At 31.4% G+C, this 27,922-nt stretch overlaps 8 protein-coding genes across 14 annotated transcripts in view; 3 read left to right on the top strand and 5 right to left on the bottom strand.

Annotated features, from left to right (window-relative positions):
• The window catches only part of LOC100648857 (microtubule-associated protein Jupiter), an 86,433-nt gene extending 79,204 nt beyond the window's left edge, over window positions 1–7,229 (bottom strand). Inside the window, exon 1 of one of the 3 annotated variants that reach the window (XM_012308100.3) lies at window positions 7,027–7,229. In XM_012308100.3, the coding sequence (XP_012163490.1) occupies window positions 7,027–7,082 (56 nt within the window). In that variant the 5' untranslated portion in view covers window positions 7,083–7,229. Of the gene's footprint in view, window positions 1–3,471; window positions 3,648–7,026 lie in introns of those variants that run through there. The other 2 variants (XM_012308095.3, XM_012308096.3) reach the window with 2 other exon arrangements.
• Window positions 7,230–7,671: 442 nt separating this feature from the next.
• Window positions 7,672–9,880, top strand: LOC100648743 (inhibitor of growth protein 1). Its single transcript, XM_003395010.4, has 3 exons — window positions 7,672–8,173; window positions 8,524–8,727; window positions 8,824–9,880. The coding sequence occupies exons 1-3, from the start codon at window positions 8,038–8,040 to the stop codon at window positions 9,399–9,401; spliced, it is 918 nt and encodes a 305-aa protein (XP_003395058.1). The 5' UTR covers window positions 7,672–8,037; the 3' UTR covers window positions 9,402–9,880.
• Window positions 9,881–10,636: 756 nt separating this feature from the next.
• On the bottom strand, window positions 10,637–14,701 carry LOC100649287 (ubiquitin-conjugating enzyme E2-17 kDa). Of its 2 annotated transcripts, XM_012308101.2 has the most exons (5): window positions 14,199–14,701; window positions 13,958–14,097; window positions 13,026–13,106; window positions 12,733–12,937; window positions 10,637–11,307 (listed from the first exon to the last, which is right to left on the bottom strand). In XM_012308101.2, the coding sequence occupies exons 2-5, from the start codon at window positions 13,999–14,001 to the stop codon at window positions 11,152–11,154; spliced, it is 486 nt and encodes a 161-aa protein (XP_012163491.1). In that variant the 5' UTR covers window positions 14,002–14,097; window positions 14,199–14,701; the 3' UTR covers window positions 10,637–11,151. The 2 variants fall into 2 exon arrangements, with proteins under 2 accessions (XP_012163491.1, XP_048261141.1); XM_048405184.1 differs by lacking the exon at window positions 10,637–11,307 and adding an exon at window positions 11,334–11,997 and having other exon boundaries at window positions 13,958–14,695.
• A 379-nt stretch (window positions 14,702–15,080) lies between these two features.
• Window positions 15,081–17,382, top strand: LOC100649619 (programmed cell death protein 2-like). The gene is made up of 4 exons (XM_003395017.4): window positions 15,081–15,518; window positions 15,745–16,175; window positions 16,278–16,736; window positions 16,816–17,382. Exons 1-4 carry the CDS (start codon window positions 15,408–15,410, stop codon window positions 17,078–17,080), a joined length of 1,266 nt encoding a protein of 421 aa, XP_003395065.2. The 5' UTR covers window positions 15,081–15,407; the 3' UTR covers window positions 17,081–17,382.
• On the bottom strand, window positions 17,301–19,726 carry LOC105665678 (complex I assembly factor ACAD9, mitochondrial). The gene has a single exon (XM_012308103.3). The coding sequence runs from the start codon at window positions 19,360–19,362 to the stop codon at window positions 17,494–17,496; it is 1,869 nt and encodes a 622-aa protein (XP_012163493.2). The 5' UTR covers window positions 19,363–19,726; the 3' UTR covers window positions 17,301–17,493.
• An 82-nt stretch (window positions 19,727–19,808) lies between these two features.
• LOC100649495 (dynactin subunit 4) lies at window positions 19,809–22,428 on the top strand. 2 transcript variants are annotated; one of them, XM_012308105.3, is made up of 9 exons: window positions 19,809–20,067; window positions 20,192–20,262; window positions 20,339–20,535; window positions 20,629–20,771; window positions 20,854–21,013; window positions 21,093–21,276; window positions 21,336–21,531; window positions 21,597–21,787; window positions 21,877–22,428. In XM_012308105.3, exons 1-9 carry the CDS (start codon window positions 19,939–19,941, stop codon window positions 22,094–22,096), a joined length of 1,491 nt encoding a protein of 496 aa, XP_012163495.1. In that variant the 5' UTR covers window positions 19,809–19,938; the 3' UTR covers window positions 22,097–22,428. The 2 variants fall into 2 exon arrangements, with proteins under 2 accessions (XP_012163495.1, XP_012163494.1); XM_012308104.3 differs by having other exon boundaries at window positions 21,336–21,543.
• Window positions 22,429–23,675, bottom strand: LOC100649726 (40S ribosomal protein S14a). Of its 3 annotated transcripts, none has more exons than XM_003395018.4 (4): window positions 23,568–23,675; window positions 23,115–23,265; window positions 22,949–23,036; window positions 22,429–22,701 (listed from the first exon to the last, which is right to left on the bottom strand). In XM_003395018.4, exons 2-4 carry the CDS (start codon window positions 23,261–23,263, stop codon window positions 22,483–22,485), a joined length of 456 nt encoding a protein of 151 aa, XP_003395066.1. In that variant the 5' UTR covers window positions 23,264–23,265; window positions 23,568–23,675; the 3' UTR covers window positions 22,429–22,482. The 3 variants fall into 3 exon arrangements, with proteins under 3 accessions (XP_003395066.1, XP_003395067.1, XP_048261142.1); XM_003395019.4 differs by having other exon boundaries at window positions 23,585–23,662; XM_048405185.1 differs by lacking the exon at window positions 23,568–23,675 and adding an exon at window positions 23,512–23,547.
• A 109-nt stretch (window positions 23,676–23,784) lies between these two features.
• Window positions 23,785–26,498, bottom strand: LOC100650073 (double-strand break repair protein MRE11). The gene is made up of 10 exons (XM_003395022.4): window positions 26,375–26,498; window positions 26,112–26,283; window positions 25,915–26,051; window positions 25,647–25,837; window positions 25,363–25,567; window positions 24,930–25,269; window positions 24,705–24,852; window positions 24,339–24,629; window positions 24,010–24,234; window positions 23,785–23,936 (listed from the first exon to the last, which is right to left on the bottom strand). The coding sequence occupies exons 1-10, from the start codon at window positions 26,478–26,480 to the stop codon at window positions 23,847–23,849; spliced, it is 1,905 nt and encodes a 634-aa protein (XP_003395070.1). The 5' UTR covers window positions 26,481–26,498; the 3' UTR covers window positions 23,785–23,846.
• Between the last annotated feature and the right edge of the window lie 1,424 nt (window positions 26,499–27,922).

The raw sequence follows: 27,922 nt of genomic DNA, 5'->3' as shown, positions 1-27,922 counted from the left end.
AATTAGACGAAAGGGAAACAGAGAGAGTGAGGAAGAGACAGAGAGAGAGAGAGAGAGCGAAGGAAAGCGGGGGAAAAATTGGCGAATCGAAAAACGAGCAAAGCACAGAAGGGTCGACGTCCGATAGCGCGGTGAAATAGTCGGGTCTGACTCGTTAACGGACTTAACGACCAACCTCGGTGTCTTTCGCGCCAGAGTAAATAAGTCGCCTGCGTTCAATCCATCGAGACACGGATGAATGTCGGTAACGAGAAGATATACACCGGTGTGCAATGACGCTTGATTTACGCGTCGATGTCTGCGAGACCGTATCTCTATCTGTCAAGCGCGAGATTACTGTGGGAGTATTAAATGTAGCTTGAGATTAGCGGATTCAGATTGGTAGATAAAGATTAGTCAGACTAGGAAATTCGTATTAAGCTAGAGAAAAAGTGGAACATTCATATAAAATTAATTATTGGTTTAGTATTTAAAAGAAATATTAATTATGGCTGTAGGAAGTTTTGAAAGAAAACGATATGATAGAACGATATAATGGTGTCTTTGGATTACGACATTTTTACAACAGATTCGTGTCATGAAATTTTTCGATCTATGATTGATTAAAATACGAATAATCTTTGGATTTTAAGGATTTTTCAAGTATTCACTTATGAATCTCTTTTAGAGCGAATGCTGGACTTCCCTTGACTTTACTTCCAATTCTGATCTATTCCAGTTTCATCAAAAAGTTGTAATATCTAACTGAAAGCTTTACATCAAAATAATTGTATGTTTTTATATCTATGGCAGAAATTTTAAAGAGCGATAATATGAGCAAAGTATCCTTTATCAAACTTAGTAAAATAATCCACGAAACTATTGGAACAGGATCGTATATGTAACCATAAGTAACAATCTTTGGTATAGTCACCTATCAATTTTTTCTGAAACAAAATTTTACTTTCAATCCTTGGTTGCTCCGATATTCAGAAACTATAAATTCCCCCGAAATTTTACTTTCAGTCCTGACTTGCATCGATTTTTAGGAATTATGAAACTCTACTAAAAACTGGTCAAACAAAATTACGATAAAAGAATTTTTTAAACATTCTCTGTTTCAAGAGCAGTCGCAATCATACGAGCTGTTTACGCGATAGACACTCCTCTCTGTAGGATCAGACACGCATAAAACCAGCAGATACGTGCACAAGCTGCACACAGCACGAGACTTATTCACGAATGTTCGATATGATATTCAGTGAAATCCGGTCACATGAATGTACGGCATGGGGTCTTGTTTAAAAACGAGTTCTACCCACACGACAAAGTGAACCGTGTCACAGTCACCTCGCCTCTAGTACCTCTTTATACAATGTACGAATAATTGTATTACAATACAATCATGGAACACGAAAAAGAAAGAGAGAAAACAACTTTCAAATACATATAGCGATATATGATTTAAATAGCTCATAAATAGAATCTGCGTATCATCTAGCAATTATCAAGACATTTGTCAACTATTGTATAGAATAATAAGGAATTTTCTGAAGTATATTATCTCTCCTATAAAACAAGTTACATGCGTTCTAAATGATTAATACTGCACATAGTGTTCTCTATCTTGAAATATGATTATTTCATATCATACCATTTTAATTATAATCACCTACATTATAGTATATTTAAATATAAGTTAAAGAGTAGCTATTCCAGTATTAATATTCTCAATGGTATTGATTATTTGATACACAGAGTGATACAAACTTTTCTACTTTTACTTTCTACTTTTCTCTATAAAATTTTTCATACTGTGTTCTATAAACAAAAATAAAATTAGAATGTCACGCAATAAAAAATCCATAAATACTTATAAATAAAATACTTATAAAATAAAAATCAGAGGTATGAAACGTGACGTTTACACTATATCTACATTTCTATTTCAAAGTATTTCCACTATTACTGATACAAGTCTGATATGAATGCAATATAAATGTACCCAGTATATTATTGTATTTGCTTTCCTATCGATCGCAATGATTCACATATTCATGGAAACGTAAGAACTCTACACTGCATGCGCTATAGTCCTCCATTACTTCCTCTATTTATTTTTCTTTCTCCTCTACACCATCTTTAAGATAGTTTAAAAAAGAAACCGTCCTCTACGACACTTGGAGCGAGACATTTGAAATTCTGAACTTGAAAATCGCGTGACTCTGCGAGCTTATATGAGGGAGGCGGGAGGGAGGTGTACGTTTGCCCTGTAACTCGTTGCTCTCATTACACTGGCATTAACCTTTGTACTGTTTCGTGCCTAGAAACGGTGCGTCTAACGTTCTCGTTCCTCGCGAACGTCTCGCAGAAATAGAAACTAGATTGCAGGCTTCGAAATTCCTGTTCTCCTTGAGTCGCTGCCCGATTAACATCGAAATTTGTCCTGCCAGGAAATCTCGTTTGTCACGATCTTTCAGGGTAATCGAAAAAAGCTTCCATGAGAACGATCTTGATTGAGAAATTACGAGTAATAAAATTATTGAACAATTAGAAGATTTGAGAATATTTATTTTTATATGCAGTAATGAATGCGGATTAACCTTCTTATGAGCACAACTTAAAATTTTATGAAAGGGACAAAATTTTAGTATAAAACGTATTAAATAGAAGAAGCTATTTCTTTCGTAACATCCCTTTCAAATAAGGGTGGCGGCCATATTGGATCCATTTTATTAAATGAACATTTAATAAAATGTGAATCTTTTGTTTCCTAAAATTGTCCGTATAAATAATAGCACTCTCTAGAACCCTAACTATATTTCCACATTGCTCATACGCATCATTTTAATGAAAATAATTCCCAACGCGTATAGATAGATTAAACTTCGTCCAATGCAATTAAACCGCCATAACAGCGTGTTAGCATGACACGAAAAGGTAAACGGTGGCCGTTTGTTCTATTCGAAGCGTACGAAACATATGTCGATCGAAATCACGGAAGTAGGTATCTGTACCCCGAAACACAAAACATCGGGCAGATGTGCCGAATAATAGTTTTGCCGAACCGTTGGTCCACCACAAAGATGCACGACTGTGAAAATGAACGTAGATGAAATTCAACAAAGATGCATTCGATCGGTAAAACAGAGTGAGAGAAAAAGAAAGAGAGAGCGCGCATGCAAGAAAAGCAACAGGCGGGGACACGCAACGCGCCAGCCGTTCAATTCGCGCTCCAACTCTAACACATCAATCCATTATAATCTAAACGACTTTATCGCTTTTTGCGGAACTGCAATTTCGATCGTTATATAGAAGGTCGTCGAACTTGTCGCTCGATCGAGCAGCAACCGAGGAGAAAGGCATTCTCGAGGTTATACGCTGTCAAAACGTATAAAGTAAAGGAGAGTACTACACATTCGAGTTCGATCGATGAAAAAACACAAGAAGGAAATTCACGAAATAGAAAAGTAGATAGTTTGTGGCACGAACCTGGTTTTGAAACGCTGCGTGTCGTCTTGGCCAGCCCACATTTTGTTTTTCTGTATCACGGATGAAACAAGCTTGGTTTACTGATTTCGAGTGGTATATCGCACGACCACGCGGTTTCGATGTCACGACGCGACAATTCGTGCCGGTTATGCACGTTCGAACGTGTCTACGACGTGGGTCAATCAGGCTGGGTCACGGCGCACACGGCTTGGGTTCCTCTTCCGTTTCTTTCTTTGTCGCGTGCACGCACTACCAAGCACGAGGGAGAAAGATCGACAGACAGAAAAGCGGAGGGAAACTAACGCAGGCTACACGAGGAGGCGCCACCTCCAAAAAGTCGAGAAGCAGGAAAGGAAGCGTGCCGTGTTCTGCACAATCGTGAAATCCACTGACGGTAGAGAGATCGACAACACGGCGTCGCAGCCGCGAACTTGCGTAGGGAGAAATGATCCTCGTGCACGTGTGCACGAGGCCTTAAGCCGGTTTATTCGACGCCTTGCAAGACTGCGGCGAACAGCTTCGAGGGGCATGTCCTTAAGCACAGTCACGGACGCAACGATCTACAGAGACAACTCCCTTCGACTACCTCCTTCGGTCTAGCCAGCGACAACGGTTATATTTATCCTTTGAATCGCGCTCCTTACGGATTTTCTTCATCGCAAGAATACCTTGCGTCGCTTGACTGTAAATGGAAACACTGAATTCGATGCCACTTATATTTTATTGGACACTTAAGGTGATTGGTTAATATTCATACGTTTTCAAAATGATTGGCAATTTGATCGTTTCTAATCTAGGACCATTTTAGATACCAGAATTATTCTTTTATAACTGCATTATAAAAGAATATGGAAGAACAAAAATTGTGATGCTCTACTCATAACTAAAATACGCCTAAAATTAAGACAATGCAATATAGAATAACGAAATAAAATTAACGAAAAGAAAAAATAAAAATCTCCAGTAATCGTACAATTCTGAGTATCCTTTTTTCCTATCGTGTCCCATACTGTCTGCATATTAGCGAGGGGACATAAAAATGGACGTTGCAAAGATACGAGAAAGACAGAAACAAACAGAAAAAGACAGAACAGAAGGTGGATACAATATCGTATCCGTGCAATTATGAAGCTCCGAGCCTAAATGTACACGCCTCTATGCAGCACGCTAAGAACTACACGACGCGACACCCGGTGAGTCAGCCTGAAACAGCGTGACTCGTATTTCAAAAGTGTGCGTATTATTCGCATGCGTTCCGAGAAAATATTTGCGACAAAAGAAAGACACTATTCACGAGCGTTTCTCATACAGTAATTGTATTTGGAAAATAATATATTCTAAAAAAGAAAAACATCCATTCATATGGGGTTGTATATATGAGAAAGAAATATTAAGCTTCTGCTTACGAAAGCGTCGTTTTCCGTTATTATCATTACGGGCATCCGGCAATTTTAATCTATGTCTTATATCGTAGAAATTATTATGGGTTCATATTAAAACCAGTCTATGTATCGTAACAGACATAAAATATCCGCTTGTTAGAAATCTTTCTAGATAATTCATCCCTCGCAAGATTTTGAAGAAATGCACAGTTCCCTACCTACCAAAAGGAGCGCGAATTGAACGGCTGGCGCGTTGCGTGTCCTATCAAAATGACATCGTTGCTTTCACCATTCTGTGGCCACATCCTTTAAACAATCTATTTTTTGACAATGCGACATTGGATCGCTTGCCACTATTAAACTAACTCTAGACCAGCGATTTTCGCGAAACCAATGTGCCGTAAAAATTTTTAAAACAAGCAATTCCTAAATATAATGCAAGTAATTAATCAGAGGCACAGATTTCTTTTAGCTTAAAGATTGAAAATCACTGCTCCAAGCAATCATCGATATCTCATAACTTCGAATCATCGGCTATTGACTTTCCAAACATTCACTCAAGCTTCACTCAAGAGGTAAACTTATTAAACTCTCGACGTAATTATAAATTATGGTAAGCCTAAATAACGACGGGTCATTCTGTCGAAAATGCGTTGCCGCTAACACGCTTTCGTTTGAAAAACATTCAACCGTACATTTTATACTCCATATGCACTTTTTTAGCTCTACCGATAAGCAAGCACCCCTTTATTCGACACATGCCTTGCAATATTTAGCCGTTATCCGCGGTAAACCGCTGATTTTTTTCATGAAAATGCCGGACTTGAAACATGATACTTGTTAGGGAAAACTTACTCACCGAGACCTTTCAAAATAAAAGAAGATTATATAAGATATACTGCTTTCTTAATTATAGCAATTTATAAATATACCAAGTGGAATCAAAATAATAATATTCATTGTACGAATATTTATTTAGTAAAAAAGTATCATAATCCTATATTAAAATTTAGCGTTGTCATATTTAATTTCGAAATACACCGACGATTACACATTTAAATTCACATATCAATTTCGATATGCAGTACCAATTATATTTATCGTTATTATTAATCAAATCAATGCATCTGAAAAATTTCCTTGCAATGTTTTCAACAGATGAATACTCGTATAAATAATCTTTTATTTAAAAAAATAATTTTATAAAGTATTGGATTTTAACTTTTTGAAATTCGCATTATGAATGATGCAGCGAGCGCAATCTATTGCCACATCTTAGTACCCACTACTCTATTTTATTTAAGCTATTACCGACTCCGTAATTATCAGATGCAACAGTTAAAACACATACATATGTATATCGCATTGTATCTATAAATAATTCGACATATCCTCGTAACAGCAATCAATTGAAGATTATGATATCATTATTTTAAAAAAGTTACATATATTCATATAATAAAAAAATTAAACACTTTGATATTTTTCAAGTAATATTTTACATAACATTAAAAAGAAATGAGGATCACAACTATATTTTTAATAGTAATGCAATAAAAAGAAAGCAAATGTTCAAATAAAGTAATATTAAACGCAACGGATGTGGCTTCAGATAACACATACATATTTCATATGTAATTTTATCGCATTAGTTTCATTGATAATAGCAAGTAACTTACTAAACTCTCTTGAAATATGATTAACAATTGAACAACAAAAAGATACGTTTTTAATTTTCGTAAATTTCGATTTCATCAAAACATCACCAGTACGAAAAAAGGTTCATGGATTGTCCGGTTATGACCGGTTCAAACTGACGCACCGTGCATAACAAAAAAGTCAGTAACCAACAAGACGCCACATTCAATTATTTTTATAATTTCATCGAATAAATAAATATCCTTGTCTCTTCTAAATGTAATCTTTAAAAGTACATAGATAATAAAAAAATCTATTAAATAATAAAATTTAAACTGTTAAAAATGTTCGAACATTTTGTCAATGTCTTTGGTAGCAATTACTAATGTAAAAGATGAATTTTTACTATGAAAACCGTTGCTTTCTCTGTTGCAGTTTAAAATAAATAGACGATACATCACTGGCAGAAGGACAATACGACTCTCATACGATATTTCTACAGATAATAAACCATAAATATAAGCATGTCACTTACTTGCTGGACTTCTTCTTCTCATCGCTAAACCCTTGGAAAGTTCCCGTCGATGTCATCCTCGTGATTTTGAAATATCTTTCAAACGAGTAAACGAAAATATTCCCCGAATATCAACCGTGTCAGACAGTTTTTGCGGTACACGAGAACCCAAACACGACTCTTTCTTCTACCGAACGAAATCAAATAGGATTGTGATACGGGATTGGTAGGTCTTACTACAAATTTTGACGTCAGAATAGCTAGTCAAATGAACGTCTACATTACAAATTCTTTACCATGAAAAAATAATCTATAATTAAATACCTCCTTTACGCATACAAAAATACAATACATTAAGAAATATTTTTTTATGATGAATACAATTAAGAATTATCGATATAATATAAAATAATATAAATAGTAACTTTAACGATGACTGAACTCGATTTATCACCAAACTTTATAACCACTACTTACGTTTAGAAATATACATAAAAAAGGATATTTCTAAATATCATATAACAATTAAAATATTTAATTGTTTTGATTGAAAAGCGTCTTATAATTTTGGAATTTTTGAGATTCTAATCTTGTCAATTTTTTTATAGTAAATTGTTACTTGAAATGTTATATATGCGTTTTACAGTACATATATTATACATAAAGTTGTGTATCGAAGAATATATTTATAGGAATTTTTTGGAGTAAAATAGCTGGCATTTATGTATAATGTTTTTGTGTCGTATTTTGAAATATAAACTTGTGGAACTCACTTAGAAACCGGCGGCCATGTTTGATCCTTGTCATAAATACAGATGGAGTATTAAAAAAAAGAGTCTTGTAACAGTTGCTTATGTTCTGTACAATTTGATCGATCTTGATTGGTGTAATTGTAAATTAAGTGATAATAGATATCTGTATAAATGGTGCGACAAGTTCGAAAATCTAATACAGTGACAGTTAAGAGTTTGTCATTAAATAGATTGTTTTTATGTCTTGTAACTACCGAGGGAAATTCGTAAGAGAGCAAAGATGTTAAATCAAGCTGTTGTCGAAGCATTATATTCTGCAACGTATATCGAGAATTATTTAGACTGTGTGGAAAACTTGCCAAATGATTTACAGAGACATGTATCCCGACTACGTGAGCTGGATGCCACTTGTCAAAGTAATTAGAAATAACAATTTTTAATAAATTTCTGTAGCGTACACGCGGATACGTTTTTACTACAAAGATTCCATTTTTATAACTTGAAACATTCGTAAACATTTAGATGAAGTATAATATATGAATGTACTTCAGATAATATAATATAATATAAAATAATAGAAATAATAGAAACATGAATGACGAAATATTTACATTTCTGTATAAAGTAAACATTGAATTTGAATATGGATCTATTATTTTATATTTTACCATACTACATTATTCAAGATAGTGTAAAGTAATTTAATTTTCATACATATATTTTATGTTATACTTTTCTATAATAATTATATTCTGATTTGACCTAGCATATTTGCGAGAGGTAGACCAACAACAAGAAGCGTTAAAGAATGATACAGATTTAGCAGTTAAAAGAAGAGCACTTTTAAGGGTTCAACAAGCATTAATTGCAGCACAAGAAATAGGAGATGAGAAATTGCAAATAGTTCAACAAGTTCAAGATCTCATTGAAAATAAATCTAGACAGCTAGACTTAGACTACCGTAATCTTGGTATGATTCTCCTTCCGTTGACTTTGTTTATTTTCTGAAAGAATATATTTACCAAGCATAATTTTTTATATTCCGTGTATTTTAAATTGTATACAGATTTCGGAAAGGAGCAAGAAAGTAACGAATCAGTTCGTGAGACAAATGCTAATATGAATTCTAACTCTTCTGGTAATGCAAACAATACGGAAAGACAACCAAAAAGAGCCAGGAGAACAAGGACAGACACAATGGTTGAATCTGCCAATACCATGGACATGATTGTGATGACAGAAACACGTTCTAATTCTTTATCAAATGCAAGTAATGGTAATCAAAAGAAGACAACCACTACTAATACAGGCAAAAAGAAGAAAAGGAAATCTAGACAAGGTAATCAGCAAAATCAGCATCGTGAAGATACTCCACCACCATTAGAAGATGATCTTGCAATTGACCCAGACGAACCAACGTATTGTCTGTGTGATCAAATATCATATGGAGAAATGATATTATGTGACAATGATTTATGCCCTATAGAGTGGTTCCATTTTTCGTGTGTTTCATTAAGTACCAAGCCCAAAGGCAAGTGGTTCTGTCCAAAATGTAGAGGGGACAGGCCAAATGTTATGAAACCCAAAGCACAATTTTTAAAAGAATTAGAAAGGTATAATAAAGAAAAAGAAGAGAAATCGTAGCAGGAGAAGGTTAGTGAACAATATAAATACATTGGAAGACTTAATTCAAATTAAAGACAGCTTTTAAGATATACCTTGTAATATTAAGCGCTTCTTAAAATCTTATTAAACAGAGCGACTTGTGGCAACCAGTGAAATGGGTCTATCAATAGTTTACTTACAGCAGCAGATAAATTATATTTGTAAAATATTTGCTATTGTAAATACTGTAACAGCAGTAAATAATTAGAGTAAAATAGAAATTTTGAGTGCTGTAAAGTATGTTTTAAAATTGCTTCATACTTGTTCAAAGTGGAAAGCTTAGTGGGCTTCTACACACATTAAGCAATATATGTATAGTATATAAATACCATACAGATCAATGATAAATATCTAAAATATATATTTCACGTTCAAATTACAATAGCAGTATTAAAAGACAGAAAGTAACTTTTGTAATATAAATTAATTGTGTCATAAATAAAATAACTTAAGATCAATATCTTTTTTAATCGATTCATATTATGATACATAAAATTTTATTGTTAACTACCATTAATTCACTATGTATTAAGTTACACTTATAAAATTTTGTTGTATTATTTGCAAAATGTATATTTATACATATAAGTAACATAAATTCTTATGGTTACTATGATCTATAAAATTTACATGTATAAATGAAAATTGCAGAATCTCTAAACAAGAATTATATGTACAATATCGTTTTATATGTCATTTTCTTTACTGACGATAATTTACTTTGTACATATGAATTCTCCCTGATGTACATATGATGTTTTTAAAGCATGAATTCTCTTCGATACATAATATGTAATATATTTAATAAGCTATAATTTTTCATAGCTGAGTAGAAGTTCGAATATAGGCAAAGCAAGTTGTTTTGTAAAAACAATTTACATGCTTTGTATAACTATAGAAAAATTTTTTTTATTGGATGTGTTTATAAAAAACAATTTTAATGTTTTTATTAAATTTAATAATTTTTAATTATGTTTGATCTTTTTTACCTCTCCCCTTCTGCTATTGGTGGTAGGAGACTAATATATATTGTTATGAATAATGTTTCAACTTTATTAGGAAATTACAAGTAATTATTAATAGTTATCATTTAGAATGATTACCGGTTTTAACTTTATACTATATTATTTATACATTTGTAATAATAATTAAAACAAAAGTTATTTTCCATCTTTCTTAGGATATATTAGTAATTTAATTTATTTGTTCTGAAATTATTTTATGATGATCTTATATTTACGTATAACTGTTAGTTACAATGTAAATTAATCTTACAAAATTGGTAATTATATAATATATATAATATATATATATATATATATATATTATACATATATAAAAACTTATACATTTTTATTTCTATAATTTTGTTGTGTGGGCTCCTAAACCCTAATTATGATGAGCAAAATGGGATACATATTTTATTTATATTTATAGATAAACATCACATAATGCACAGTACTTTTCCATATCACTCCAATGCTCTACATTTTTTAAATGTTTGAAACACAATCAATACTAAATAAATCTTCCTTTATTCCTATCTTATAGAACTACATGACACTTTTAACTGGGATACATAAAAAAATTCTGTAGAACAGTGGAGGATTTAATATCTTGTTTTGATAGCACAAAAAAAAAAATATTTCAGGTCATGAATTTCTAAAAAATTAAAATTAGGAGCATCAAATAAACTTTATGAAAAATACTGAATGAACCATACTTAATGTCAGCGAATATCTTCTGTGTGACTTTCTTGAAAATTTAACCAAGATTGTTCAACAACAGTAGCTACTCTCTTCTCATATTCCCGCTTATTTTCTTGATATAATTGTGCAGCTAATGAATTTGCTGGAGAATTTGGATTTGGTTCATCCAAAAGGGACTGTAACAAATATTTTATAGACTTTGTTATTACATAACATAAGTTTATTCTAAACATAAACAGCACAAAATTTTAAAGAAAACCATAAAACTATAAAGTAAAGTTATGTATTTATTATGTATAGTGTATGTGTATATATATAAATATATACACACTTACATGTGTGTATATATGTATAAGTGAATTTATGTACTATATGAAGTACTGCAATTTAATTGAGATATAGTTCTATCCTTGTGAAAGACTTTGCTTAGTACTACAGAGACAAAAACCGCCAAATTGTCTTCTACTCTTTTTAATATCACTAATTTCAATCAAATATTGAAATAATCGATTTGTTATCAAATATCGAAATAAATAAATATACAATTTTATAATAATTTATTATTCAACATTGTAAAAATTCGGTCTAATGTTGCACATTGTAATAGTTCAATAGAGCTTTAGGAAGAAACATGCTAATTTATAGCGTTAGCTTCTTGATAAGGCTGCACATTCTCCACAGTATTTGATAGCTGTAGATGGTTGGGTGATGCTGCAACAGCATTGTGATAATGCCTGCGACTAATCCGTAAAACTCTGCTCCACACAAGCCTTCACTCGCTTCTCGTATTCACGTCGATTCTCTTTGTACAGTTGTGCTGCCATTGAGTTGGCAGGCGAATTCGGGTTCGGGTCACTTAACAGCGACTGCAACCACATAAGTCATACTCATTATACGAAAGTTTCTTTTTAATGATGCATAGCTATAATTATAAGTAAATGATACTCTTACTTAGTATTGGTGATTAGAAGTACACTTGTGGTATGTTAAACAAATTATAAGCATAAATTTTACACTAACGTTAAATGCAAATAACTTTCAACTTGAATGAATCAGACTTTGCTGAATTGCAACCGCTGTTAAGACAAAAACTTACGAATTTTTCGAGTTTTTATACGAAAATCGTTAGAAAAAAATACGGATCTAAGTACATGAAATTTTAGCAGGCATTGATAGATTTTCTATAAAATAAAAGAAAAAAGGTAAAATAATCTATTTTAATGATAAATATAATACAGTAAGCATCTGATTGTTTGAAGTATCTGAAACATTTAGTAACTGTCATGCAAAACATATTTTGCAGTTTTTGTATCGAAACTTAATTTTATATTATGGAATTAAAAATAAAAATATACTTTAAAAAAAGATTAAATTAACATTTCTCGGTTACTTATCAAAACAGATACCTATTTTACAACTGCCTTATGCATACTGTTTTGTTATTGCATCATATGAAATTTAACATGCAATATGTGTTTTTATGGTAACATTTCAATTGATGAGAACAAATAGAATACATATAAAATTAATAATGGTAGCTACATGTATTTGAGGCATTTTTAGTCTCAAACTTATTTTGTGCCATTAAATGCTTTCAATACCTGTATAGATGTTAGAATAGCAGATACATCATAAGTAGGGCTCCAACGATTCTGTAATATGTCCAAACATATGCCTCCATCAGCATACACATTAGGGTGGAACATCTTACTAATAAATCTCACTGTGGGTGGTTTGTTTGGATATTCTTCTGTAAATTCTATTGTAAGTTTGAAAGTACCATCTTCAAATGGAGTATCATGAGGTCTGAAAATATAATAAAGATGTATGTTATTATAAATTGCCATAAATTTGAATTATTCTGAAAAATGCTTATATATATAAATATTCTTACCCAAAAATAACTGCATTCCATATCATAATGTTGTTATCTGTGGGTGCTCCCGATACTCCAGTGGGTGGGTCTTCTTGTAACCTATTCATAAAGATATTAAGTCATATATAATACATAAGACTACATGTATAGATACAAAAATAATTGTTTTGTATGCTAAAGAATAGAAATTGTAGAACATTAAAGTAAAAGTTATTTTTATTAGAACTTTTAATAGCTTTATTCAAGAAATTACTTAATATAAAGAATACAAATTTAGATTTTTTAAAGATCTCAATGTCATGCCAATGCCTTTTATATAAAACAATCTTTAATAACATACTATATATATACAATAAAAAATTTCAAGCATTTACATATATATCTGTGTTCTTTGTTGCATTGAGAAGTAAATAAAAGAAAGAACTGCTCATGACAAAAATAAATAACAAGAATCACATAAAAACTGTTTAAATTCAATTACAAAATATCATTTATTCTTTAGGATATTATTTTATTTACCGAACAATCGATTCATAAACAATAAAAATTCCAAAAAGAAATTATCACTAATCAGATGAATATTTATAAGAATCAGTAGGGAATGTGGCAATATGAACAAAACCATAGACCATGAATCGTGCGTAATTTTCTAAACATTCGAATATGAAATAAACACGATTTTCTAAGTTATCATCGATCTTGGAGAAATCAGGGCGAAGAGTGAAAATGAAACGTAATAAATGATTATAAACTCCTAATAATAACTTGTTAAGGCGGGCCACAATGACGTTCGAACGTCGTGTAACCTGAGGAGTCTTGAGAAAAATGTACAATGATCCAAAGCATATAAAAAGGTTACGAGGGAAGCAAAATACAAATATAAATATGATTTACAATGGCGCTGCATGACACAGAAAACGATGACATAGTAATCCTGAGAATTACGGTACCTCTTAAAGTCTCTCATTAGTCTCCTTCTTGCAGGGGTAGACATCCCTCACGAGTGGGCTCGTCGCTCCCAAATCGTTGATACGGATAAATATTCCAGAACGTTACAATGCCGTCAACAGCACACGTTAACGCTGCTTCTCTGATAAAAGAAACAACCAGGTCCTACACGACGTTTTACTTCGTACAACTTCGTCACATATACGAGAAAACGCCAGTTGTTTCTGCTGCGTACGTCTTTACCTTTTGTCAGTCCGAAGGCCACCCTACCCGTATAATACCGTTATAGGTTGTTCAAAATCAGTTTTACTTAACAGGTTTCCGATTGGCACTTGATCGTCTATCGATATTTTAACACCTTGAATTTCCACCTGTCGTTTGTGGGAATGGCCACCAACATAAAACCTACGTAGTAATCACCCTGAGAAAATATCGTTCACCGGACTGCCAAACCACGGACAGCTGGATAGATATACGGAGGGAATGAGGCATGAACTGTTTTGCGCATGACGTCACAAACTAAAATCGGACATCCCAACCAACAGTTCTTATTTGTTGTATTCGTTGTTCAATTTTAATTTATTTCTCCCTATGTTAAAACTTTAACCACGCTTTTTCAAGGAAATGATCGATTTCGAGAAACAAGATACACGATGTATATGTTTATTATTAGTTTTTCAAGTATAGACGTGCAACGTCTGAAAACGTCACGCACAACACGGATTACGACCAATCCTGGTGTTTCAGTAGTTTAAGCACACTTTCCATGTAACAATTGTTCCCTTTCTTTTTTCTTCTACTAAAAGCTTATTCCACATTTTCATGAATAATGGTAATCCATGGATTTCATTACGTCCAAATGCAATCTCACTCAATATAAACATTGCATTTTTATTGTACATGTGCAACTTATTTTGTTAAGGAATAATATATTTGTATTGTTTCCATTTTTTCCAAATGTACTCTATCGCACAACAGATTTTAATGTATATTTGACCTGATGTTAAAGCTACATTTCTGGGGATTTTATTGTTTCAAGATAAAAGAATTGTTATTGGCTACAATGGTTATCGAGCCCAAAGTGTAATTTACAAATTACAAATAGAAATTACACGCTCGATGCTCTTTAGATATATTGTTTCAATTATGCTAGTAGTCGGTTAACTTGTTCTCTTTAATTAAAACAATTCGTGATACTGTTATTATGTTAGGCTTATTAAAATATAAACTATGTAACTAAAATATGACTTTTTTTATGTAATATTTACTTGTACATAAAGTATTCAAAAATCGATAAGAGAGCCGTAGGATACTGTTAAGAGCGCACGCGTGAACCGATACTGATACATGTCAGCTGTCCACTGTTGAATACAACCGCAAATTGAGAATTAAAATATTCTCTATTCTATTACGAAGTCTTCCAATGAAGAAATATAATTTTAATCAAACTTAATGGCTTGTGATAACCGGACAAAAGTGTACTTGGGATACGAAGACGAATATGTCACTGATAAACATCGTCCAAATATTAATTTTATGACAAATAAGATCGGTGGATTTCCAGTAAGTGATTTCCTTTTTTAAATCAGATTTAAGTTCTTCAAGTCTCTCCGAACTCTCTTCAGTTATTTCTTTTTCTTCTTATAATTGAATAATGTTGTGTATTTATTGTACGGTTTAAATCGATAAATAATATAATATTAATTACTTTCGAGTTAATCCTTAAGCTATACATTGTATTTAATATTATTATCATAAATTAAATTAAACATGTTGTTTTTATTTATAGAACTGCTATGAAAAAAGTATACTGTCATTACCACAATGTAGACTGTGCAGACTGTATCAGCTCCTGGCTCTTCAGTTATATGTTCCGTTAGATAACTCTAAATATCATCGAACACTTTATATTTTCACATGTATAAATCCAAATTGTTGGAATCAAAATGAGAGTTGGACTTGTTTGAGAGTTCAAGTACCAGAGGATGAATGGAAACCAAATGTTTTAGATAGTAGTAGCATAGTAATACCATCTACAACATCATGGTTATCAGATGCAGATGATTGGGGTGATAACTTAAATGACAATTCTGAACAAAATGGAAATAATCTATTGCCAAATAACTTAACAGATTTTCATTTTTCCTTGCGAAAAGAAATAGATGAAAATATAAGAGAAGAATTTTCTGCATTACATGTTGATGATCCTAATGCAAATAGGTATGTATGAAATGTATGTATGAAAAAAAAACAAAAATTGCTAAAGAACTTTGATGTTTATAAAAATTTATCCATTCATTGTACAAATGTAATTCATTTTAGTCCAGCAAGTATAGAATCTCCAGTTGGAGTAGGTGCTGTAGGTAGATTAGATTCTCCTCAAGCATCTGCTGAAATTGATGGAGAAGAAAGCGAAGTTGTTTGTATTGATACTCCAATTCAACCTCAATGTGATCTAATTAGTTTATTACAAGAAGTAACTCCATTTCCTATTCAAGTAGAATCAAACACAGATACAAAATTATCGTTTGTTGAAATATTTCTTTCCGTCGAAGAAGAAGAAGATTGCAGTCTAGATGTGCCACAACATGTACGTGATTTACTATTAGAATACCAATACAGAAATCCAGATTTATCGTCAAAAGCTGGAGCAGACATAGATGAAGGTAAAACTATAGAAACAGACTCAGAAAAATATGAAAAAGGCACTCCAATGCATGGAGATGAAATGTTTCATAATTTCATATCTCAAATACAAAAGAATCCTGGTCAACTTTTACGGTAAAAACATAAATAATATTTTAAATGTTAATTACGTATTATATTGAGATTAAATTTTTTGTGGTCTTCTATATTTTAGATATTCCCGAGATAACTCTGCGCCGTTATTATTATATCCTATCAGTGGATACGTTGGGAAATGCCGACATTGCGGAGGTGAAATGACATTTGAAGTTCAAATTTTACCTACATTGATTTCTAAATTAACACTTCAACCACGAGTTGAAAAAAATTTTCAAATTGAATTTGGAACTGTTTTAATATATACTTGTGTAAGAAGTTGTTGGTCTCCGAAAGATTTATACAGGGAAGAACATGTTATTGTTCAAGCAGAAAAATTATAGTGATACTATAATTAAAATAAATTTATTAGAATTTTGAACTTCCAATTTTAGAACTATAGTTGCATTTTTTCGTAGAAAAATACCGTCCACCTTTTTGCGTATACATTAGAATTCGTAGTAATGGCGTATAAAAATAAAATTCTAATTCCTATAATATAAGATTGATTGAAAATACCTCTCTAAAATGTTGTGTTAGGGTAGTCATGAAAAAGAGACATTATTTTGCTTTTAAATTTAATGTAATGTAAGGACAATTATTATACACTGCTACTTAGATATAAATACATAATCGTTAATCAAAATATGTTTTCTTATTCATCTACTATTTAAAATTTGAGAAATTATTTTTCACAATATACATTGAAAATAAATTAAATTATTCCAAAATTACAAAAGCTATATCAATTAAATGCTTAGAATGTCCTAGTTAAAGGATGTGCAAACGAATATTTACGTTTCTCATACACAAGATCCATTGCATCTGAATACAATTTATCACCATTAAATGCTGGAGTGTTATTTATTTGTGATTGAATTGCACATACTTTTATATGTGATACAAACGTCATTTTAATTGCCAAATCTTTCTCAAGATCTGAATTTCTAGTGCCAATGCAATATGACCTTGATGCACGTGTCAGATTAGCAAACATTCCATATATTTCAGTTAACATATTAGTTATTCTCTGCATATCTGTAAATCGTTCTGTAATGTTTGTCCCCTCCTCTTCAAATAATATTAAAATAGCATCTTTAAATCTGTTTATAGCATCTTCCATATATGCAGCAGCAAATTTGAATGATGGGTGAAGGTATTCCCTAGCATTTATTTTTACCACGTATGTATCAAATATCTTATCCAACATATTATAAACAGGAAATTGAAAACTGTTTCTTTTTTTATATATATGCTCATGCATTGTTTGTCCTAAAAATTGTAAGATAGATGCTGCTGCATATAGATTGCCATCCAAGTTGTTTATATCTATTGTTGTTAAAGCCATAGCATCATGAAATGCTTCTATATATGATTGATTCTTCATATAACTTCGTGCACCCACTAATTGTAATCCTAATTGAATACATTTCAAACAACTATTTGCACAATATATTTCAGTAATAACTTCCTCCAGATCAGCATTCATATTCTTATAGTCATCTATCATTCCACTTGTAAGATAAGCCATGCTTTCCATAGTATATAAGGAAAATGATATTTCACCTAAAATTCTTTTTACTATATCAAATTTATAGAAATCTCTATCAAAGTGTCTCATCTGTATAATATCTGGTATTAATTGATTTAAAAAGTTTCGTAAAATACTAATTGCTTGACCAGATATATTTTGTCGTCCAGGTTTCAAATATTGCATTAATATTTCTAATGCATTACCAGGTGTACCTATAATATTTTTATTAGGTACTATTGTATCTTTAAAGCTAATTGTACAAGTAGGTGTTTCGTGTCTACCAATTGTATCATATACATTTGTACAAGAAACATCTCCAAAATCTTTTTCGACTAAGAATAAAGAGAATGAACCTGGTTTGCTTTTACTTGTATTATATGATATATGTTTCGCAAAAACTAAAAATAGATTTGAATTTATTCCATTCACAACAAATGATTTTTCACCATTTAATAACCATGAATCTTTTGTATCTTGCATTGCATAAGTTTCAATATTATTAATATTTGTACCATAGTCACCTTCATGTACACATATTGTAGGAATTATGTCACCACTCATAATTTTTGGAAAATATTCAAGCTTTTGACTATCTGATCCATATTTATCAATTATATTAATTGGTAGAATATGATTCTTTATCATATATGTACCCAACCAAGGAAAATTGCTGAGTAGCTCTACTAGCTTCAATGATTCTGTTTTTGATAAACTTAAACCAAAATATTTTTCTCCAATATGTGTCTGAAACACACCAAGTTCTCTAAGGTGGTTCAACATCTCGTTTTTAGCCACATTTTTATTGGTACAATGTAATATATAACTTTCAATTGGTTTTATCCAGTTAAAGTAATCTTCATATCTAGGAGATATTTGTTCAGGATACATGAAAACATCATCATCAACTTTTCCTGTAATTAAAGCTCTTAGAAATGATATTCTTTCTGGTTTCTGTTCTGGAAGTGGCTGAAATTTGGTTTCTTGGTAATTTGAAGGAGGTTTAGTTGCTTCGTTTAAATATCTCTTTAATGTATAATTGCTCTTTGGACTTAGAATTTTACTATTTTGTAATAATTTTTGTGAAAGCATCATTAACTGTGTTTGAATACTAAATATACAAAAGAAAATCGGAGTTAAATATCTCCATATACATTAATGACTTATTTGAAGAATAGTTTTATTTTTTAGACAATAACCAGAAGTATTCACATTACTTTGTATACTCTTATGTATTTTAGTGTTATTACCGATTAAACTGATCTTGGTATTAACTGCAAGTGCAAAACTGTATTATTATTACTTACAGAGACGAAATTTCTGCTACTTGTTAGTTACTTTAGAACTAGTTTATTTTATGCTAAACACTTCTATAGTTAATGCATTACACGTTTTAATGCACTACTTGATAGCAAGAAACAAAATATTTATAAATTACGACATAATTTTGAAACAAATAGGATATTATAGAAACAAGAATTATTAAAAATTTCATACGATATGGGGATTTTTTAATCTTAGCTTAGCAGTTTGCTATGCTTGCTACACTATACATACGGTAAAAAGATGGTTCGAAGTAACGATAAAATGTAGGTTGAAGGATGTGTTATTTTATGACAAATAGAACTGTCGTTTTCTTTTTCTAAATAAGATCAAAATCTACAATCAATCATGTCGTATTTAAATCAACCCGATTATGTGCGTTACGTATGTAACTGTGGCTCTCTAAAACCGATTTCAAAGATTTACTTTTGTAGACATTGCTCGAAGATTCGTTGCGGATATTGTGTCTGTCAAGAGGTATACATATATATCTTTTAAATTCTATTTAAATATTATCTAATTAGGCATTATGAATATAATCTGGTCACTTCTTATAAGATTGTCTTCAGTTTGAGTATTAAATTTTTATTTTTGTTAATAGGTTGATTCACATTATTGTCCCAATTGTATGGAAAATTTGCCATCATCGGAAGTTCGCCTTAAAAAGAATAAGTAAGTTTTAAGAAAATGTACGTCTCTAAATATATAAACAATTGCACCTTGTAGTATTTTATGAATATGTTGACAGATGTTCAAATTGTTTCAAATGTCCATGCTGCTTTCAAACATTATCCACGAGAGCTGGACATGCACCTTTAAGAGTAGTACCTGTTGAAGGTGAAGATTCCAAAGATATTAAAACAACACCAAAGAAAGTTTATTATCTATCTTGTTCACTATGTCGGTGGACTTCCAGAGATGCTGGTATTCCAGATCAGTCTGTGGGTATGTTTATTCAAAATACTTATTATATTATTGTCTTGTAATATTAAAATGTTTTTTAACAATAAAACAATAATTTTACGTTGTCTTAACCAGCTACTGGAGGTTGGCCTGAACAAGAAAATCCTCATATGAACCGGATTAATACTTTGATTGATTATCATAAAATATTGGCTTCTATAGAAAAACAACAATCTGAAAAAAAGAAATTTCGACCAAAGCATCCTTATATGCAAATTGTAATGTTCAAAAAATTACTCATTTTAGGAGGCATGTTCTGATTTAAAGAATATATATGCTTTATCTTTATTTTCATTTTAGGCTATGTTCAGAATAACATCTGCTATGGTTCGTAAACGTATAGGACATCCTACAAAGCCTGCTACTGAATCAACTGACCAACCACCTCCAGCTGTTGCCAGTATAGAAGTAGAAGAGTTGCCAACAGATATTTTTACAAAACCAGTCGAAGTAACTAAGAGTAAGCATTTACTTGTATCAGACTCATCAAAATGAAATCTTTTATTTCAAAAATTAAAAAACGAAATTTTTGGATATAGTTACTACGTTGGAACAGCGATTGCAACAACCAGATGTACAAACAGAAAATGTAAATGAATTGCGTCCGCAGCATAGACAATTGCTAGTTAGAAGATCGCAACGATGTCGAGTTTGCGAACATAATCTTTGTAAACCGGATTTTTGTTCACATTCTGCAAAGTTTAAGATTCAACTTGCTGCATTGTAAGTTTATATTTTATAAATTATTCTCCTTTTGATATTAATATGTATTTATGTTGTAGTTATCACGTTCCGGAAGTGAGGATCGTTACTTGCGAACCTCTCCGTCCTGGTAAATCAAGTGAATTGCTCTTAAAATTTTGCAATCCAACTCAACATCAAACTCAGGTGGTACTATTATCTTTGGATACACCAATGACACCTATTTTGACAGTTGTGGATGAAAAGGAGGAAGTTAAACAGGATAATACACAACAGGTAAAGGGCCAGGTAGGTCTGCCATTTCCTAAATTATGTTGTTTCTAATATTGCTATAATTTTAGGGATCTGAATCCCCAAATTTATTACCTTCTATTGTACGACAAGTGCCTGTAGCAGAGGAAACAAAACCTATCAAAATTACTGCAAATGCAGATTTAGTACTTCCTCACAGTCCTCTTATTTTGCCTCGTAGAGACGATGCTGCTGAATATGACGACACCGGCGATACGCACAATTTTCAAGATGACCCTAAGTATGTATAATTTTACTTTTATTTTTCAATATTTTATTTAGGATCATGTTTTACTATATGTTAAAAATCTAATATTTTTTTTATTAAAGGTTTGTGATTTGGCGAAAAGGTAATAAAGCTGTAATAAAATTACATGTAACTCCACATGAAAATATACAAGAGAGTGATGGTCAACCAATTATAATTGGCTTTGTTATGCAGTATAGATATGTGAATACTATTACTACATTGGAACATAAAGCGCCTCAAAAATTAGATCTCAAAGTTAAACTTTATCTTACTGTAGGCAATATTGTTGGAAGTGCTTAATGCTTATTACTGTCATAAATATTAAACTTCAATGATTAACTTAGGCTGCACATATTCTATATGTATCACTTATTATTTAAATGTTAATTTATATTTAGTTTATAACGAGTGGTTACTAATAAATATAATCTTTTTTTAACGCGAAAGTTAACAAAATTCAAGATGTACTACTTTAATACAGGATTCCTTACATTACAAATTTATACGAAAATGTATTAAAGGAGTAATACACAAGCATTGCATTTGATACTAATTCATATTAGATAGTTCGTATATTATGTAAAATTTTACTACCATGTGTATAGATAAGAATATAAAAACATAACACAGCACATTTTTTAAATTTTTATTTTTGAAAGTCAATCAACCACACATAGAAACATAATTTACAACCTTCTTCCACGACGACCACCCTTTCTACGTGTAGAATCAGATGGAATTGGCGTGACATCCTCGATTCTGCCAATTTTCATACTAGAACGTGCAAGTGCACGCAAGGCAGATTGTGCACCTGGACCAGGGGTTTTTGTTTTGTTACCTCCAGTTGCTCTCAATTTAATGTGAAGTGCTGTAATCCCAAGGGATTTGCATTTCTCTGCTACATCCTATTAAAAACAAAAGTATTTTTTAGTTTCATAATGTTAAAATTTATTATTTATTACATACAATCACACATGTTTTTGTATAAAATGTATTCTCCCAGGTAAAGAAGTGATTCATGCAAGCACACTTCCATACAAAGAAAGAAATTTAATTTACCACACACATGAACGCTCCTACGATTAAACAATACCATCTAGGAGCTGCCTGAATGTGGATATATCTGAGATACACCTATATAACATTTTTTACCTGAGCAGCAAGCATAGCAGCATATGGAGAAGCCTCATCACGATCTGCTTTAACTTTCATTCCACCAGTAACTCTCGCAATGGTTTCCCTGCAGAAAAATATATTAATTTTTACGTACGAAACATTCAATTATTTACCAAGTTCAAAAATTTTTCGTTAAATATACCTTCCAGAAAGATCGGTTACATGAACGAAAGTATCGTTAAAGCTCGCAAAAATGTGAGCAACGCCAAAAACAACTTCACCTTCACGAAGTTGTGGTCCAAGAGATACTTGGACCTCTTCCTTTTGTACCTTTCCTCTTTTTGGCGGCATTTCTACATAAAATATTATATCTCTTTATAAATATATTCTGTTACAATATTACAATATTCCAAAATGTAATCATTTAAGATCTTAAAATTATTTAATTTACACAATTTAGATTTTATGAGGTTATGTCTTGACAGAGATTCAGAACAAGTATACAAGAACTTCATGAATTAAAATTCAGCCACTAGCATCTTAACGTTAAATGAATAATAAGAAAATAATTTAAGCACAATTTATTCAAATATGTTTACTTGATATGTTTAAAATGTTATTTTTTGAAGAACGACAAGTTTTGGGGGAAAAATACCTTTAAGTTGAACGTACTAAAATTCGCTTGTCCAACACGACCAACGCTGGAAGTCTAAAGGAAAGTAGCTTCCGGTGCGTAGTAAGCGATTCGTGTTTCGATAGTATCGAAAATCGAAATGTAAATCGCAATAATAAAATAGAAATATAAAAATATTTTCTAGGGTAAGTAATTATCGTAAACGTCTAAGGAATATAAAAAATAATTTATTTTAATATAAAAATTTATTTTAACATAAAATACAACCTTTTTCAAGAATCAGTTTTAATAATTTATATTTCAATCAGAATCGTCTATAATGATTTCTGTAGGTTTATTTTTCTTAGTTGTATCTAATGATTTCATATAATTTTCTAGAATATTTTGATCCTAACGACAAGAAATACACAATAATTATTAACGATGTATAAAATTATTAGTTTAAAAAATCTTCACAATTTACCATCTTCTTTCCTAGCTTCTTTGCAGGCAGATGTGTAGTTGAAATTGTACTAGCTTTCGTATTAGCTTTTCCACGTCCACGTCCATGTCCGCGTCCTCTACCTCCTTTAGTTGTAGGCATTGTATTTCTGTCTTCATCTTCATCACTGATATTAATATCTTTATTTGCATTAATTTCAAAACCTTTCTGTGTCCTACCTTTTGCATTATCAAAAAATTTTCGTATCTAGAAAATAATAAATTTATTATATACAAAACTGTAAGCTACATAAGTTTAAACTTTAGCAATAAGTTAATATTATCACAGTAATTTTCCTAATTTAAATATACCTCAGTGGTTTCTTCTTTTTCTTCCTGCATTCGGTTATTTCTAAAATTCTTAATTTCATTACAAATACTTTCAACAGTATCAACCTCACAAGTTTCTAAATGTGCAATAGTTTTCTTTATTTGATGATTCACAATATCTTTAAAAGCGTCTATATCTCCTGCATCAACGAATCGATTTAATGCTTCGTTTAAACCATTAACGGTTAATACCGTTAATTTATCTCTATTTTCTTCTAAACTGAAATGTTTCTTTATACCTCCTTGTACAGTTTTGTTCCAATCTTTTTCATCCTAACAGAAAAAGAGCTCTTTATATTTGAAGAATATTAATTAATATAACGATAATGATATTAGACCCTTATTTGCCTCGTAACAGAGAATTTGTGCCATTTCTTCGAATTCATCACCAAAGTCTGTCAAATTTGTCTTTGCGTTTTTACTAACAACTCTTTTTTTGCGAAATACAATCATATCCATGGGATTAGCAACCTCATCACAATATTTTTGTACCAATCTGAAACATATTTCATATTAAATATGTTTATCCCTGTGTTAAATTAATTAAAAAATATAAATAAAATTGAATTTTACTTATTTTGATCGAAAATTTCGTCCTCAGAACTGTAAAATATTCTTAGACGCAACAAAGGCAAAATAGGTTGTTTGGGATGACCAGACAGCTGTATGCTGGCTTTGGGTATGAGTTCATTTTCTATGTAACTATCAACAAAATTGTATACAGATGCAGAGCGTGGCTCATTATTTTGTATTGGTATATCTTGATCTTGAATAATTAGATTGTCAAAAATAAATGGTCGAACAGTCTGCAGTTTTATACTTTGTAATTTAAAATCCCTTTTATTCACATTCAAAATACCAATGTGTTTGGGTTTTGCTTCACCTTCACATAGGGAGGTAGCAATAGAACTTCCTGTAATTTCAATATTGAGTATATAGATATATAGAACCTTTGTACGTAATCTTTGCAATACAATTTAAGCAATATAAAAAAATTATTGTATACCTGGTTGTGAAACATAGTATGTAGTTTCAGGGATATGTTCTGGAGTAATACGGCATTCATGTTCATGACCCCATATAACAAGATTAATAAACTCTGGTAATTTACCTTGTGGAACATATCCATGCTCACTCCATGGTGAGCGATTCTGATGTATAACAAATATATTGAAACAATCTTCAAGCTCCATTGGACGTAACATATCGAGCTATAAAAAATGTATACTTGTTAATACAAATATATAAAAAACATGTATATCAAATAAATAAATTTCCTTATAATTTTACTTTAAAATCTTTTAGTAGTCGAGATAATCTTTGATCATTCATATAACTTAACCCATACAGTGCAACATGAGTTTCACCCTTTTTTATAACTATAGGAGCAATGGTTAGTTTAGTAAGGTCTGTCGATTTCCCAAAATAATTTACTAAACCAGATACTGATAATAAATCCATTGATCCAACAGCGCCAAAGCCTATTATTTTATTGACAATAAGAAATAAGTTGAAAGAATGTTATAATTGTATTTAGGATAAATATTATATATCTTACTTGGGTCATCATGATTTCCATGAATAGAAAATACTGGCATACTAATATTTATATTTGGATCTTCATAGTTCACAACTTTATAGGCACAATGACGAAATACAATTTGTGGATCACTTAAGAATTGAATTTTAATTTCCCTAAGAAATAATATTGTGATTAATACATGTAAAAAATATGGCAGAATAACTTTTATTTACCTATTTCCTAAACAGTATTTCCTTAACAGTTCCATACATTTTATCATTACAGTCTGCGATGGCTTGGCATCATGAAATAAATCTCCACCAAGAAGTATAAAGTCTACATTATATTTTATTCCATACTGAAGAATTTCTTCAAACGTAGTGATACTATCATCTGTTTCTTGCCCTTACATTAATTAGTGAATATTAAATGTGAATATTATATCATGCATTGTACTTTATTTCAATAATAGAGATAACAAGTTATAAAAACCAACCTCTTTTCTTGTTATATTCAAAGCCTAGATGAATATCGGTTGCAATTAAAATTTTCATTGTATCATTTGGATTTTTTTTTGATTCGTGGCCTTTATTCGATGACATTTTGTATATTAAATGCTTTTATTTTAAATTATCTGAACCTTATTTCACTTAAATTATCGTTAAATTATCTCAACCTTATTTCATATACCACCTTTGATATAGCAAATAATGTTATTAAATGCTTCAGAGGGATGTAATACAATGACAAGTAATGACTTAAATATCACATATTACCGCACACTTTGCTTGTCAGAATATGTAATTGTTCAAATATAATTACCAGAGATCATAAATACTCGCATACATTAAAATCATAAACAGTATATAAAAGCCCGCGAAATTTTCTGCACAATTCAAGAATTATGATTGGATAAAAATGTCACTAGATACTTCGGATAATTTAAGATTAGATATGCTTCACCTGGTTTGACTATGTAAATTCGTATTCAATTCGATAGCAATGATTGCAAATTTGACGAAAATATATAGGAGATAAAGGAAGAAACAATGCATAAAAAGAGCATAAATAAAGAACATAAACTTTATTTGATACAAGACATTATATTATAATAACATTATTACGATTATAATAGTTAGATACATCGTAAACATTTCTATTGATAACCATAATTACTACATTATTCAATAGCGTGATCGCAATAGTAAATAATATAAAGTAACATCATACATAACTTCTTTCACATGATTTAATTCGATTCTCCATGTATATACACCTAAAAATATGTTCGCACCGAGGTATATATTTCGTATTTGAAAATGCCGCAAAATAATCGGAGCAAAATCCGAGATAGCCCGAGTATGGCCGAAGTTGTGAGACGGGTAGGGGTCGTTGGGGCGGCGTTTTGATCGCCACCTAGCGGACAGTCGGCAGTCGTTGCAGCGAGGCGCAGGAGGAGGTTCGCTCGCCATATTTGTTGTTGTCGTCGATGGGGTAGCCTAGCTGAAGTTTTGGTCTAGTGCAGTGGTGTAGTGCGCAATTCTAACGTAAATTACTGCGATTATTCGTGTGTCCGTGTCGGGCTTAACCTTCGCGGAAGGTACCGCGGACACGGTGCAAGATGTCTCTTACATAAAACTGGTGGGGCAGTGGTGGCTCAGCTGTCCTACTCTGTTGTCGAGTGCGCTGTTTTATGTGTGTATGTGTCTATACATAAAGTATATATATACATATATATACATATATGTACATATATATATATATACATATTTATATACATGTTATGTACCATTCCTCATTTTGTTCTGGTACCGTACTGTTCGTTCGGTGGTGCTAGTAGTAGTAGCAATAGTAGTAGTAGTAGTAGAATAAGGAAAGAGGGGTGTGAAGTGCACCAGTGACCGAACGTTAAACTTGTTAGAAAGGGTGAGGTAAGCAGGAAAAGGGTTAGAAATCCATGTGTACAAAAGGTGTGAAAGGTGGAACAGTGAGACATACGGGCTAGTAGATGTATGAAAGGAGAGGGACTGCTCTTCTATGCGGG

This window comes from Bombus terrestris, chromosome 4 (assembly GCF_910591885.1).
Source record: "Bombus terrestris chromosome 4, iyBomTerr1.2, whole genome shotgun sequence".
Classification (NCBI taxonomy): Eukaryota; Metazoa; Arthropoda; class Insecta; order Hymenoptera; family Apidae; genus Bombus; species Bombus terrestris.
This window is presented reverse-complemented; position numbering and strand designations above follow the sequence as displayed.